The sequence below is a fragment of the Eretmochelys imbricata genome, chromosome 7 (assembly GCF_965152235.1).
Source record: "Eretmochelys imbricata isolate rEreImb1 chromosome 7, rEreImb1.hap1, whole genome shotgun sequence".
NCBI classification, from domain to species: domain Eukaryota; kingdom Metazoa; phylum Chordata; order Testudines; family Cheloniidae; genus Eretmochelys; species Eretmochelys imbricata.
This window is the reverse complement of record NC_135578.1, coordinates 66,771,743-66,787,070: the sequence shown is the minus strand read 5'-3', so window position 1 is coordinate 66,787,070 and position 15,328 is coordinate 66,771,743. Positions and strand designations below refer to the sequence as shown.

Here is a 15,328-nt window from a genome sequence, read left to right as displayed (position 1 = left end):
TGGCCCAGGAGTTCCTGAGCTAGAACAGGAATGCAGTGTCCCTGAAGACCATGACACCTGGAAGTCTCCTCAGTCACTTGTGCTAGAGGGCTGGGCCTGTTGGATATGTCCCAAAATAACCCTCATAGCCTGCTGAGTCATCAAATGATGCTCTCCTTTTAGTTGCTCCCTCGTTTCTATCCTCTGGCTTCAATTTCAAGTTAAACGAAGTGCTTGTTTACTAAGCTAAACTGGCTAGACAATGTTACCTGTCCAATGCACTGCTCCAAAGCTTGAATTGTTTGTAGTATCACCTCCTCCTCATTTTCAGGCTGTGAGAGGCTGACCAAGAAGGGATAATCAGTTGTCACCGTACCTCTGATTCCAACCCCCATCTCAGCAAGTCTAGACTGCTGTAACAATAACTTTGTAACTGGAGTAACCGCCAAAGTTCTGACCTCAGATTCCTGAGCAGCCCTACTGACTCTCTTCTTGGGAGCCATAATGCTTCCCACAAATAGCGAGAAAGGGAAGAGGAAAACCAGGAATCGTCAAATGCTCAGAGTAGCAGAATGGCACCTCCTGGTAGGTAATCAGACAGTTGAGGACACCGAGACCCACCCAAAGAAAAACAGTTGCTGCTGGAAGTCAAAGTTTCAGCAGCACTATCTCCCCCACTGCTTCTGTAACCAGTTCATCCAAATAGGAAGTGACCCTCCCCCAAGGAAATTACCCTTCTCCTTTCCCTTCCTTACCCCATGTACTTCTGTGTTTTATGCATTTGGGGGAGGAGGGCAACTCTGTGATGTCAGCTTCTTTTTCAGTTAGAAATCAAACAGCTCAAATGCGGGGAGGAGGGCGGGAAGATTTCTGGCAGCTAGCCCATACCAGCTAAAGAAGAAAGGGTCCACTATGCCATGGAACACCATGATGCTGTTAATATAAATGGCCATTATGTCTGCTTGGAAATAACAGTGTCTTTCCCCTACCCTGATCCAAAATTTAAAGAACCTGATGGAAAATAAGTTACTTCAATTGGCATTGTAAAAGCTTCTTCCCTCCTCCTTAGCAGAGCAGAATGTCAGGGCTGATGGGAGACTTTTCTCAGGGCTTGTCTATGTGGAGAGCTAGCGCATGGTAAGCTGAGATGTAAATCTGTAACGCTCTGGCCTGCCATGCATTGACTGGCCATGTGGACTCTGCTAGGTTGAAGCAGACTCTGGAATTTTTAGTGCACAATAGGAGGGTCCACATGTGCAGCAGGCTAGAGCGCTGTAGATTTATGCCCCAGCTTGCTGTGCACTTACACTCTGTAGAGACATGCCAATAAGCATTTGTGGAAACTTACAGACACCTGGGGACTTGCCAGAGCAAAAAGGAACATAGGGTAACATTTTCAAAAGTGCCTTACTGACTCAGGAGTCTGTTGGCCATATTTCAAAGGTATTCAGGCACCTAAAATGAAATCAGAGTTAGATCCTGTTGGAAATCCCACTAGGCATTTATCTGCATCTGTAACAGGCACCTAAGTACCTTTAAAAATCTGGTCCCAAGTCCCATTTCCAAACGTGATATAAGCACTTAGGGGCCTAAGTCTCATTGAAAGTTAATGGGATTTCAGATCCTAAGTACTTAAGTCACCTTTGAAAATAGGACTTAGGACCCCAAGTCAATTCTGCGCTTTAAAATATCTAATCAGCAGACTTTTATCTGGATATTGGAATGGCCCACACAATACCCGTTATTAACAGCAATAACATAACAGATTTACGGACTTAAACAATTCATACACTGATTGGGTTTGAACCATTAAGTAAATGAAGGTCAGGCTAACTTCTCACCTAGCAAGCAGGACATATTCCACAGTTGTGCAACTGATTCCATCACCCAAAGACCTAAGTTAGGTACACTAACCATTTGCATGGTAGATAGTGCATACCTAGTTGGCACTAGAGAAAAACAAAGGCCAATGTAGCGAACAACCAACATACCCTGGGGTGCAGCTCAAGGCTCAGACACAACCTCCAGTTTGAAGATGCATAAAAATGGTGAAAACTTGTGTTTCTTTTTAAAAATCGAATCTCTCTGCAGTTACCCACTTTCAGAACCGCAGCATGCTCTTTGCCCCAGCACACCTACCCATGTTGCTGTGTGGTTTAACCAGCATTCTGAAATTGCATTCAGTATCACAACGTGCTGTCTTGGTGCACTGCACATTAATAAATGAGAATGGACTTTCCTGTCTGGTGTACGGAGGAGCACGTTCCACCATCACCGACAGAGTTCTCTTTCAGTTTTAGTGGCAGAGATGTGTGAAATGGAAGGACCAGGGTGCTAAAAGAGAGACAGTAAGAAAATTTTGAAGAAAAAAATTGATAAAAAAACATTATTCGGTATTTACCCCTCCCCCCATTTTTGGACAGATCTAATCTAATCTAGCTGTCCATGGATAATATATTAATTGTATCCATTGTCTGAAGCACATGGATTCATTACTGTACTAACACATATAAGCATATGAAAGGAAATAAGCAGAACCTTGCTCCTGTGAAGATATTCAACTTGACGGACAAGACAAAAACGGGATGTCAAAAATCAGAGACATGCTACCATCTGTATCACATATTTATTGCAGAGAGAAGGCCAGTTGCTAATCAAAGAATTCCATGTGCATGATTGACCCATAGCCTTTTGGATTTCCAGTATTGTTAAAATTATAGCCTTTATTTACCCATGAAAATCACATGCCATTTTTAGCAGTAGGTCAGATGAGATAATTACGTGGAAGAGTAATATTCTTCCTAATATTGTAGACTTTAAAGATTAAAAGCTTTGAGAGCATACATTCCCTCTATGAAAAAATCACTCATCCCTTAAAAACAGGTGCTACAATAAAGCAATTGATAGAACTTGGGGAATAGGCACACTCACCACTAGCTGAGCTCAAAGAGTTGAAGGATCATATTCAAGAGGCTGCACCTTTCATAAACCCAGCCAATTCTCAAGTAACAAGCCACCCAAATTCTGCCTTTGACACAAACATGGGTACAAAGCATATGTTTCCTTCCCCTGGCCTGTTTAAACCACGCCACATCTTTTTCTCTTTCCCTCACATCCTGACTGCCCACATCAGAAGGGCAGCCTACCAAGATGAAGGATCAAAGATGGTAGAAATGTTGATTGATAAAGTCTATAAATGGGAAGACTTTTCCTAAACATATTTGCCCACAGCAGAGAGATGTTCCAATGACCGAGGAGGGAAGCATACAGGCCTATATGTGACTATACAGGCCTCAGGAAAAATTGGAGCAAGATAGATAGTAGGACACTTTTGATGAACAGACCAACCAATAATCTATAACAAACATGACTTTTTTTAAGGTAAAGAAAGGACCTTTTTCAACCTTATCTTTATTGGCATAAGCTATTGGATAATTCAGTATTAAAAACAGCAGTAGCTACATGGAACTACAACAACTAATAAGAAGGTGTTTCTGCCCAAATATTCTCTATGGCAAAATGCCATTAATTTTTAAAATTAGTGAATTATGCAACTTTCAAGTATCTTTATCTTTTCAAGTATCTTTCAAGTATCTTTACACTATTAACCCACGCCAGTCCATATTAAACACTATTAACAAAGTACATTAATAGTGTAGTGCTTTTATGCTTATGAGTTGGGAACACTGACATTAATCTCCAACAAGAGATTTTGGAAAGTAGGAAGATTTTTTTTCAAATGGTTTCAGGATTTTCATGCTAACAGAAGTTATGCAAATATGTGAAGAATCCAACTTTCCACCAAACGGCAAGTTACAAAAAAATCCAAGCACTGAAAGCAGAAAAAGAAAAAGTCTGGTTCCAAGGTTAGTTTGCAATTGCAGAAAGAAAGAAGCAACACAAACACATACAATTAGACTTTTTAGCATACATCTATCTGCTGAATGGCCAGCTAGGCAATAAAAAGCATTCAAACCACAGCAATTCAGCAAGCTCCTTCTTTGAAGAGAAGGGGAAGAAATGCTAATCTGCTTCTAGAAATCAGCAATATGATGTGTGCTTCCCATTAGGTTGGGGTCAACGAGTGATAGAGCATCGCTTGATGTGATATTGCTCAGTGCACCCTGATGTAACATGACACATGCAGCGGAAACAGCACTCTCCACTCCCACCACAGCAAAATACCCCAGATACTAGAGAACCTCCAGAAACTTCCTTTAACCTATTACTGGAAATAAACGTGGCTATTTCAACACAACTTTAACATGCATCATGAAGGCAATCCTCAATCCAGGATCAAGATATCAGGTGTATTTTGAAAGGGGTGATTTCCTTGTAATTTTTACATGGAAAGATTTTCTGACCTTCCTCACTTCAAGGATTTCACAAAAGCCATAAAAAGCTATATGCACACAGAGCCAGTTCAGAAAGCAGTAGACAGCAGCCAGGAAGTCTCAGGGTTGGGGCAGCTTTACATTTTGGATCTAGATATTTTTAAGGTTACAGGGGTCCAATCCAAAGACTTTGCAGGAGGCCTGGAATTTGCTCATACTGCCTAAGAAAAATAATGGATGGTATGACTCAAGTGATTATTTACTTGGCTGAAGTATCACAAGGGTATTATGAGGAATGAGTAAAAAAGCAAATACTACAATGGGAATGACAGGATTGTTGGGGGTACTGGTCATGGGATATACAGTCAGTCTTTTATTATTATTATTCTCCTAGTGGCTAGCTCATATCCAACCCAGTTGTTTGGCAGTTACTGAAAGTTACCAGTGTGAATAAGGCTATTGCGTTGCCTCCCAAAATACACCACAGTATTGAGCACTCATTGGGCAGTCACAGCAGAGGACTGAAGGAGAGCATGGAAACTAAACTACCCTCTCACCCCTGTGTGGGCCAGTCAGACCAGTGGTTCTCAAACTTTAGCAACCCGAGGATCCCCATTTTGATTTAAAAATTTTTGGCTCCCCCCCAAGCCTCCCCCGCTCAGCCCCTTCACCCAAGGCACCACTCCACCCCACTGGGAGGGAGACGGAGAAGCTGATCAGTGCAGCCAGCGACCTCAGATATGACTCACTGACTCCCTGGAGCACCCTTGCAGACCTCCAGAGGTCCACACCCCAGTTTGAGAAACCCTGGGCTAAGCTATATTAGCCAGATGGTGTGGGGGATCTGTCTGTGCTGTAAGTGTTCTGTGAATAAACAGAGCACTTCAGTTTGCAGGGGCTACCAGTCCTGCACTTTTGATGAGCACTTCGCTTAAACAAACATGTAAAAATGTAACTAAGGTTTATTCCGCACCTACCCACCGTGCCCCCTCAGTTCACCCACAATTCTCCTTTGTGACATGGTGAACTAATTGTACATACCTAGGGAAGAATATCACTTAAGTTTTTCTACTGAACACTGAAAAAAATGTACCCTTGATTTTAGAGAACATACTCCCATGTATGCTGTAGTATTCACACTGAGAGACCACACAAGCTGTTACAGTTTCACAGAAGGCTGGTAATTTTTTTAAAGAGCTAATATATTTCCTTGTCTCCTGTTTGTCCTGTTTTATCTACTCTGAAACATTTTTGTTACTAATACACCTCATTTCCTCGCTAACGGATCAATATACAGGTTTTTGTTTCCTTTTTTAAAACGCAAAAAAATAAGGAGAAAAATCACAACTTTGATCCTGAAACAGGAGTCAATGGAGTCAGAAAAGGATATTGTCTGAGTCTCAGAGACTGGGAAGAAAGAAACCTGAGCTGACCCTCTGTTGTAACCCGATCCAGTTAAAGAGGTATAGGGATTACCATTTGTAGTGTTTCTCAGGGGTTGGGGTGAGGGGCAGGGAGTGCAGCAGACAGTTCTCAGTCTGGTTGCATGGGCCAATAGCTGCTAGAAAGGTTATAAAATGTGTAGACACTGGACGCCAAGGAAGGATTTTTGATAGGGTGGTGGGGTTTTTTTTTGGCATTGCCTTTCGTGCTCCTGACGTGTTAACAATCTCGCAAAGCACACATCTTTCTAGGAAAGAAGGGCAATGTTACTTTTTGTTTACTAGGTGGTGGGGGTGGAGTGGAGTAGATAAGGTAGGGAAGGATGTCTGACACAGGCACGATTCCCAACTGTCAATACATAGCACAAAGTATTATCAGGCTCCCCACATCAAGGAAGCTGTATGTGAGTAAGAGCAAGGGGCCCGACCCTTAGCTGCTGTAAAGCAACATAGCTCCACAGATTTATACCATCTGGGGATCTGGGCCAACCGACGGGCAAACCCAGTTAACATTTTGAAGCAAGGACTCTTGATACCAGGAGGGCATTTAGAAATGCATGGGCCAAAGATTCCCAGCATTGAGGCAGTAGGGCAGGATCAGTTTATGTGATCTTTTCCCACTGTTATAAAAAGACATTGTATAGGATTTTAAAATTGCCATTACTAAAATTGTGAAAAACTAAGGGGCTATTTATAGGCTAACCTTTTCACGGAAAAAAATACATTAGTCTATATAAAAAAAGCCCAAACCAAAGAAGCTTATGCTGAGGAACTAAACTCGGTGTGCATTCTCTGCATCCAGCTGCTGGCTTGCCAGGCTACCGTTGTTAGTGGGTGAGGGTAAAAAAGCAACCGTTTTCAAATTTAGATAGCCAGAACTCTTCCACTTCCTCCTCTGTAGGAGGTGGTGGGGCATTCTCACTTGCCAGGGTTGCCACTTATCCTCCTGGTGTCTGGTAGAACAAAAATCACTGTGTTTGCTGGGTTGTGGCACCATTCCCTAACCTACACACATGGAACACAAAGTCTCCTGTTAACTCATCTTCCAGACAGCCTCCCTTCCACACACAATTGGGAACGTCCTATGAATGCCGGGAAGGTAATTGGCTTTCCTTCCTTCCTCCTCTTTCCGGTCACTAAATTGTTTCATAGAAACACAGGTTAGGTAACTAATTCAAAGCAGCAGTGTTTGGGTGCAGTATTAGCGGTTTAACTGACAAATTATCCACTATGCAGCCAAAAACTGTTCTTCTGAAAAAGCTTCATTGTGTTTTGCCTTGGATTATTGCAAAAAAATATATGTGAATTCTGGCGCCTCTGGAGAAAGAAACCCTTCATTTACCCATGGAATACACAGAGAACAGCATCTTCCACCCAGCCCCATCTGTCTCTCTCAGCCTGACCTGGAGGTCTGCTTCTAGGGCTGGGAAAGAAGGTTGCTCCCCATGCTCCACCTGCTCTTGGCCTCTCAGTTGGGACTGTCAGGAAGCAGGCCAATTAGCGCCAAACAAGATTGATTTGGGGGATGTGGATACTTATCCCCAAGAAGCGGGGCTGAGGCCCCACAACTTAATTTCACTTGGGCTTCTGTACAGCCATGAGATAACTTTCAGGTCCCTTGACTAGGACTGGATTTGGACCAACTGAAGTCCATGAACCAGACTCATCGGATTTGTCCCAGCATCTGCGCTTATTAAAAATTGTGTGTGGGGGGGAGTGAAGCACAGGGGGGATATCAGCTGTTTTAGACAATCTTCTAACCTTCCCAAAACCAGCTGTTTTCAGCTCCCCACGTCAGTAAAACCAGACCAGAAAATAAACAAAAACTTTCAGAACCAAAGCCTCCAGCTGCTTTAAAATAATTGATTTGTATGAAAAAAATATCCTTTAACTTAGAAAACATAATCCTCAGCTAACAGCCACATGCCAGATAGTGCTGCACAGTGTGATGCTATACAATGGTGGCTATTTCTAAAGCTAAGAGCAAGGAAGCAGATAAAAGCAATAGAAGACGATGTTTCAGAAGTCTAGGTGTAGCCAATATACCACCACTTGTTCTTACTTTAATCTGAGCTTCAAATGAGGATTTAAGTTAGGGTACTAAATTCTCACTCCATCGTGCAAAAGAAAGTTATGAGGGGAGAGAGGACCACAGCATGAAGAATGTTTTTAACAGAGAGAGATTTTTATGCTACAAGGGTAAGATTTCATACATAGTTAACACACACATTAACCGGGGATCCTACTAGAATTATTTATTATTTGTATCACAGCAGTACCTAGAGGCTAGAACCCCATCATGTTGGTACTGTATAAACATATAATAGAGACCGACCCTGCCCTGCAGAAATTAAAAAAATGGAAGCAAATAATCTATACTGGCCTCTGGATCATCATGGTGACAATTGTTCAGGAAGTATTATGAGAGGTGAACTGGTAAAAAAGGGGGGAAATTGTCGAAAGTGTTATAAAAAATGTGTCCCCTTTTTTCGGTTGTAATTTGAAATTTCACTGAAACAAAAATTCAGAACATTTCATCCGGCTCTAATGAGTGATATTTTAGAGTTCATCTCGTGGGATCCATTTGGGTTAAGAGACCTCCTGAATACATTTTTAAAAGGCCACATGGTGGGGTGGGCGTGGGGGTCCCTATTCAAATTGGTTGGAAATAAAATACAGCAACCTTTAGCGTCATCTCAAATTGAGAAACTGCACCCCCACCATCACCCACCCACAGCGACAGATTCCTGTCAGAGAAAGTATGCAGCTGGAGGGCGGGAGTCAGGCAGCACAGCTCACAAGGAGGAGTGAGCAGGCAGAGATGGTGTCAGCTTCTTCTGCCATCAATTAGACAAGCATTTGGAACTACTTCTTTCCTCCCCCAGTAATTCAGAGAAGGTAACATTTTTAAAAGCCCCAAAGGAATTCTGGAGCCTAAATTCCATTTTCAAAAGTGATTTAGGTATTTAGGGCCCAGATCCTCAAAGCAACTAGTTCCTGCTGAAATCAATGGGAGCGAGCCTAAGTCCTACAGACTTTCAATGAAACTTAGGCTCCTAAGTGCCTACGTCATTTCTGAACATGGGGCTTAGATGCTTATGAAAATTTAGCCCCAGTCTTCAGTCCCTAAACCTCAGCTTAGTTATTTAGCCAGAAACATTTTTAAAAACCACACATTAAGAACAAACATCAACTGACTATGAACTCATTCATTTGGTTTGTTCACCACTCTCTGCTTCTGGGGAGCAAACTGATTAACCCAAGCAGACGACTCTCTGGAATGGGGAGTTCGAAAGGTTTTGTTCTGTGGCGATCCTTGCAGGAGACGTTTGTCTACTCAGCCAGATTAGAAGGTTCCCTCCACACCCCTTACAAAAAGATAAAGAGGATGATCATTATACAGGCTCCAAAAGCAGCTATGTGCCATGCCAGGCAACGCAATGCCGTGGCTGCTCTAGCTTTACTCATAGTAGTGGTCTCCAGTTTCAGCTTACCTGTTTTATGCACTGCAGCCGGTCATTGGTCTGCTGTATGTGCCTGTCCATAGAATTCATTTTGATTGTCTCCACTTGGCTTCTACCTGAAAGCCATTAAAATCCCTCAATCTGCAAGATAAAAAGAAGAGGAAAGATCACTGAACAAAGTTCATGCACTTCTGCCAACTCTACTGACAGAGAGACCATGGATGTTACACATCAAGGGGTTTATCCTTCCTTCCTGGGGATGATTTTTTTTCTCTTCTGGTTTGGGAAAGGGAGCTCTGTCAGGGGGCCCACAAGGTATTCACAGGCAGAGGCTCTGTATTTTAAATTCAACAATGACATTCCAAAGTCACATGACGACACCTAGCTAGGTGAAGCAAACTCCACTGGGAGCATTTGTGAAGTCAATGACAAAGGTTCCTTTTACACAAAGAACTACAGAACTATTTCACCAAATGCCACTAAAATGAAACAGCAAAACTGCTGGCAACGTCCAAGAAGTCTGGATTTTATGAAGACATGGACATAAAGGATTTGCCCTCCTCTTTCTATGGGAAAAAATACCTCTCGCTCTCACAAGTATTTCGGATGCACTGTACTATTACATGGCCAGCAAATAAGGACTGGGATTACACAACTGAGCCTAAATATACTTGCCTAAGTATTTGTTAGGAAAGCTTTGGATCTCGGTACTTTCAGTTAGACTGATAAGAATGCCTTGATATAAAACATCATTTAAAAATGGTTCTGGAAGGAGCTGTGGTGGCAGTGAGCACAGGACTGGGATTCAGGACTCAGGCAAGATTTTCAAAAGTGACTAGTGATTTTGGGTGCCCATCTTGACATACCTTAAAGGAGTCTGATTTTCAAAAGTGCTGAGCAACAGACACCCTCTAAAAATCTGGATCCTTTAAAATGTCTCTCTTTAAGCCACAAAAACTACTAGTTGCTTTTGAAAAATCTTTGCTTCTGTTTTTATCCCCGGCTTTGCTTCTGACTTGCTATGTAACCTTAGGGAAGCCACAAACTCTCTGAGCCTCATTTTATGCATCTGGAAAATGAGCAGCATACTCCCATCTCAAAGAGGTGTTGAGAATTTTGATTTGTGTGGGTATAGCACGAGCAAATCATCACATGAGAAACAACACCAAGGAATTATGATGATATAAACAGCAAAACTGCGATCTGTTGGCCCCACTATTAACACTCAGCATGTTGAGCTATGTTTGCGAATGTAGGCAGCTATCAAGAGAAGCCAGAGTTAAATCGGTTTGTTAACCCCTTTTCAGAGTCAGGCTTCATGCTACCCTGCACTTGCACATTAGCATCTCTGGTCAAAATAATGAATATATCAGCACAGAATTGTTTTTCAGTGAATATATCAGCACAGAATTGTTTTTCAGTGGTGGTGAAATGCAAGTAGAGAATTAAGATCAGTGACCATGCTAGGTACAAGGAAGGTACTGGGTTAGCAAGTAACCTCTGCATCTCATTCTGGATTCTATTTTCTAAATCCTTCTTATCTCTGCCTCAACCCATCCCACAGCTAAAAGCTATGCCACTTATGGCTCAATCCATTTTAGAGACAGGGATAAATATCCACTTGGGATTTTGCTCTGGCCTTTCAACTACTGTAGTCAACACTAAGCTTGGCATCTAGGCCAACTGGAATGCAGTACAAACAAAGGTAACCCGCTGAGCCCCACAGTCCATACGCACTGTCTGTGGATTGAGTTTAACAGAGTCCCTCTTGGCTTTATCTGTTCTTTTACTTTAGTGGAAGAGCAGTTGCTTGGAAAGACGGAAACTTGGATTCCAACCAGCAATTTCTGTCCATAATTCACAATATCAACTGCTACACACTGCAATTTGTTTAAAAGCAGAACTGTAACAAGGCTCTAGCTATGTATAATTGTAAGTAACAGGCTTAACAGTTTTAAAGGCTTTTTTCTAATACTCCTTTCTCAGGCAAGGGTGATGAGCCAGCCAGTCAGGCCGCCCCGCCCCTTTCTCCTAACCCCTTTCATGACACTCTGAGCGGACACGGAGTGAATACTGTGTCACAAAACTGGTCTTTGCCCATATTGATTTCTCTGTCCTTGCAAGACTGTGATAGCCAGCTTGGAAGAACACTGTAAGAGGCTGCTTTCTCACACCCAATGACTAGGGCAGCGGGTTGGGGGGGAGAGAGAGGAATATTAGGATATTGGATATTAGAAAAACAGTTTCATGAAGAGGGTGGTGAAGCACTGGAATGGGTTACCTAGGGATATTGGAATCTCCATCCATAGAGATTTTTAGGGCCTGGCTTGACAAAGCCCTGGCTGGGATGATTTAGTTGGTGTTGGTCCTGCTTTGTGCAGGGGGTTGGACTAGATGACCCCCTGAGATATCTTCCAACCCTAATCTTCCATGATTCTATGAGAGGGGAAGGACAGAATCTGCACGACACATTTTCATGGCATATTTACATGACTGCAAACTTTATACTGGCACAACAGGATTCCAAGTTTGCACTCCAATGTTTGCCATTGTGAATTCTAGTTTCATTCCTATCACACCTAGCAGTTTGTTTTGTTTATCATAGCTCTGTCCCTGAAAGTCTTCTCACTCTCCACACACACACACCCTGAAAGAGAGGGTGGATTTTTCTGATGCTTGTTCTCCTAGGGAAGCTAAAACCCTTCCCCACTCCCACCTCACATCACTTTAAAGCCCTACAATTAGAGCATCTCTAAAAGTCTGCAGTGTGAATGCCCAGCCCCCAGAAAGGGAATTGTGTTCCCCTGGATGGAGATGCTGAATGCATCACTGTCACAGCACGATGGATTCCAGACCATGGCATCCGTGTGTGTCCCACGCACCCTAGCCGTCTGAGATTTCTGTACCTAACTGATAACGTTCTCTCATGGCTCCTGCCGGATTAGACTTTGGGAGAGAAATCTTTTCTGCTAGACAGCTAAATGAGGTCTTACAACAGCAGCTCAAGCACCTCATCCCCACACTCCAGACACAAGAGGGTTCAATAAAGCACTCCTGTCAATAAATTATAATACTCATGGAATGGTAAAGCCAGTTTCATGTACAAGTATCATTATTAGACTTTGCCTGCACCACCTTCTCAATGGCAGGCACTGTCTAAGAACCCTTTAGAAAACGCAGATTCATATATTTTATTAAAAATGAGTAACACATTCTTATCTGCTTACAAGACCCCAAAACAACCTCAGTAGCCATGGCGTTTAATCTTTCAGTGGACAGCAGAGGTATTTATCATGAGATAAGCTAGCCCAGACATGACACCACTTCAGCAACAATCCATCTTAAGAACTGGAATACATTATCTGCATTTTAATTGCTCATTGGGACAGAAGGAAAAGAACTCTTTACAAACAAAACAAAAACAGTAGAAATTTTCTTAACCAGCCAGTAATCACAATGCTGTGTTTAAGCTGCTTTTGGAACAGAGATAAGTGCCCCTTTTTGGCATTTAGTTAACCCTCTCACAGCTATAGAACCCTGTAGAATCCAATCTCAAAAAACAACTCTACTCCAGGCAATAGATTCAAGGACATCCCCAATACCTCCAGAAAACATGATTCTGCTGCAAGGCTGCATGTACCAGGCACTGAAGCTGTCAGCTAATAACAACAGAAAACTCCTGTGGTGCTGTTGGCAGTACAATGTGGGGCTGGGAGACTGCAGGGGGATTCTATAGAGATAATGATAATGACTTGCATTTATGTAGTACCATTCATGCCAGAAGATTGCAAAGAATTTTACAAATTGATTTATAAACTGTATATAATACACCTCCAATCATCTGACTTCCAGTTAACCACGTGTAAATGATGGTTGATCTCAGCTACCTGAACCATGCATTACTCTCCCATTTGTCCAAAATCACATCTTCCCCAACAGCGGTAAATTTCTCAGAAACTTTTAGGAAAATCAGGGCTGTACAACATGCAAAAATAAACCATGATAGTCATGCAGCTACCTCAGAGTAACATGGAAGCTGTTTCATTGCCCATAGCAACACTTAATGGTTTTGGATGGGAAGTAAAGAACACCATGTGCACAGAGAAAAAAGAAAGCTGAATAATTGCCAAGGTACTGAGGGCTGGCTACATGCGGAAAATTAAAGGCACGACTATACTAGTATAATTACACTACTATAGTTATACCAGTAGACCTCTGTGTGTGGACACACTCATTCTGGAATAAGAGTGCTCTTTTCTGGTTTAGTTTATGTCTCTTTGAATGAGGATGCAACCCTACTGAAGATTAGCCGTAGTACTGTACCTTACTTTGAAAATAACAGTGTTTAAGCAAGGGCAAACTCAACAGACTGGAATAGGACCAGCCTTCTATTATTTAGTTAAGTGCTGTATCAGGTCACAAGTGAAAATGACTTTGTTGGGTCTCATTCTAGTCTCTTGTATATCAGCGTTAGCAAACCACAGCAGGATTCGGCACAACAACCAGCCTCTGTTCAGAGGGATAGCAGCAGGGGTTGCTGATCAGCATTAAAGGGCATCAACAGAGCTGTGGGGAAGAGGAAGCTTACTTGGTGCCTTAAAAAACAAAAGAATCTCTCTCTCTCTCTCTCTCTCTCTCTCACACACACACACACACACACACACACAAATAAATTACTACTGTTTTACATGCTAACTCCATCTACAAGGATGAAAAGAATTGTTCCTGTTTCCCTTTGGTTATATTGTTCCGTGCATGGAGAATGTATTCTCCTGTTGTGTTTCTGAGGCATAGACCTGCTCTCTTTTAAAGAAAATATTATGTACATTATTCTTCCCTTCCCTCCCCACAAGCATGTGAGTTTATAGCCCCAGGCAGTAATTAAATAGACCTCATTTAAATATTTATGATGCCTCAAAAGGGGGAAAGTTTTTTTTTTTTTTAAAGGAACAGATGTATTGACCTATTAGACAATGATTTTTTTTAAACCTTAAATGTACTGAATCTTTCTCTCGTGAACTACAGTTAGAAATATGTTCTTAAGTAGGGATTATGTAGTGGATAATAGAAAAAATGGAAAAGGGAATTTCACATCTTGCTGTTCTAGTTCATTATATTGGTTGATATTCCCCACATTTTGAGTTTTCAATTAATTTTTTGTCAAAAGTTTGATTTTCAATCAAAAATATTTTCAAAAAGCATATCATTAAAAAAATTAAGTTTTTAATCGGTTTTAGAGCTGTTTGAAACATTTCAAAAGTCACACATTTCAACATTTCAAAAATTTGAGATTTTTTAAAATGAAAAAGAATGATTGTTTTGAAAAAAATTGTGACTTTTTTTATCATTGCTACTTCATATGGTAGGTTATGACATGAACCGCTATTAAATCAATCACAGAACAGATTCAAACTTCAAAATTGCATGTCATTTGTGACATAACTGAGAATTGCTGGCTGGTGACCTTTAGAATGACTAGGGTGCCAAGTAGATTCAAAAATATTGTATTTGGCACTTTACATCCATGAAACCTCACAACACCCCTGTAAGATAGGTACGTGTCAGCCATATTTTACAGGTGGCAAAACACAATCAGAGCTGATTGACTAGCCCATTGCCATGCGGAGAGTCAATGGCATGTAAGAGTAGAATTCCTGAGTCTTCTGGTCCCAGGTATGAAGCTCACCGGCAGATTGGTGGGAGGAAGTTGACACAGATTTTGCCTTACAACTAGCACGAATACATGTTGTTAACCACTCACTTTCATGAGCACTCAAGCTGCTGACCAAATTCCTTGCTCTACACATACACACAAAGCAGCTACCTACGTGTACACTACTGTATCAGACATAAAGAGTAGACAACTGGATTGCATAAAATAAGAGCAGACCCAAGTCATCAGCTAAAACCTGAGTCCAACCTTTTCGAGAGGGTATCAAAATTTTGGTCCCTTCTTCACTCAGTGCTTGTGCCCATACACACTTTCATACCTCTCCACTTCCTGGTTTTGAGATGCAAGTAGTACTGAAATACCATAGGAAATTGCTTATGCCTGATCCATGGAAGTAGTAGTAACTGGGAATGTCACAAGAAAGCCTATTCAGTAAGT

General features: G+C 41.8%; 1 protein-coding gene across 1 annotated transcript in view; it reads right to left on the bottom strand.

Annotated features, from left to right (window-relative positions):
- ZMIZ1 (zinc finger MIZ-type containing 1) overlaps positions 1 to 15,328 on the bottom strand; it is a 403,763-nt gene that overhangs the window by 200,806 nt on the left and 187,629 nt on the right. Inside the window, 1 exon segment of the mRNA XM_077821484.1 lies at positions 9,250 to 9,360. Within this exon segment, the coding sequence (XP_077677610.1) occupies positions 9,250 to 9,309 (60 nt within the window). The 5' untranslated portion in view covers positions 9,310 to 9,360.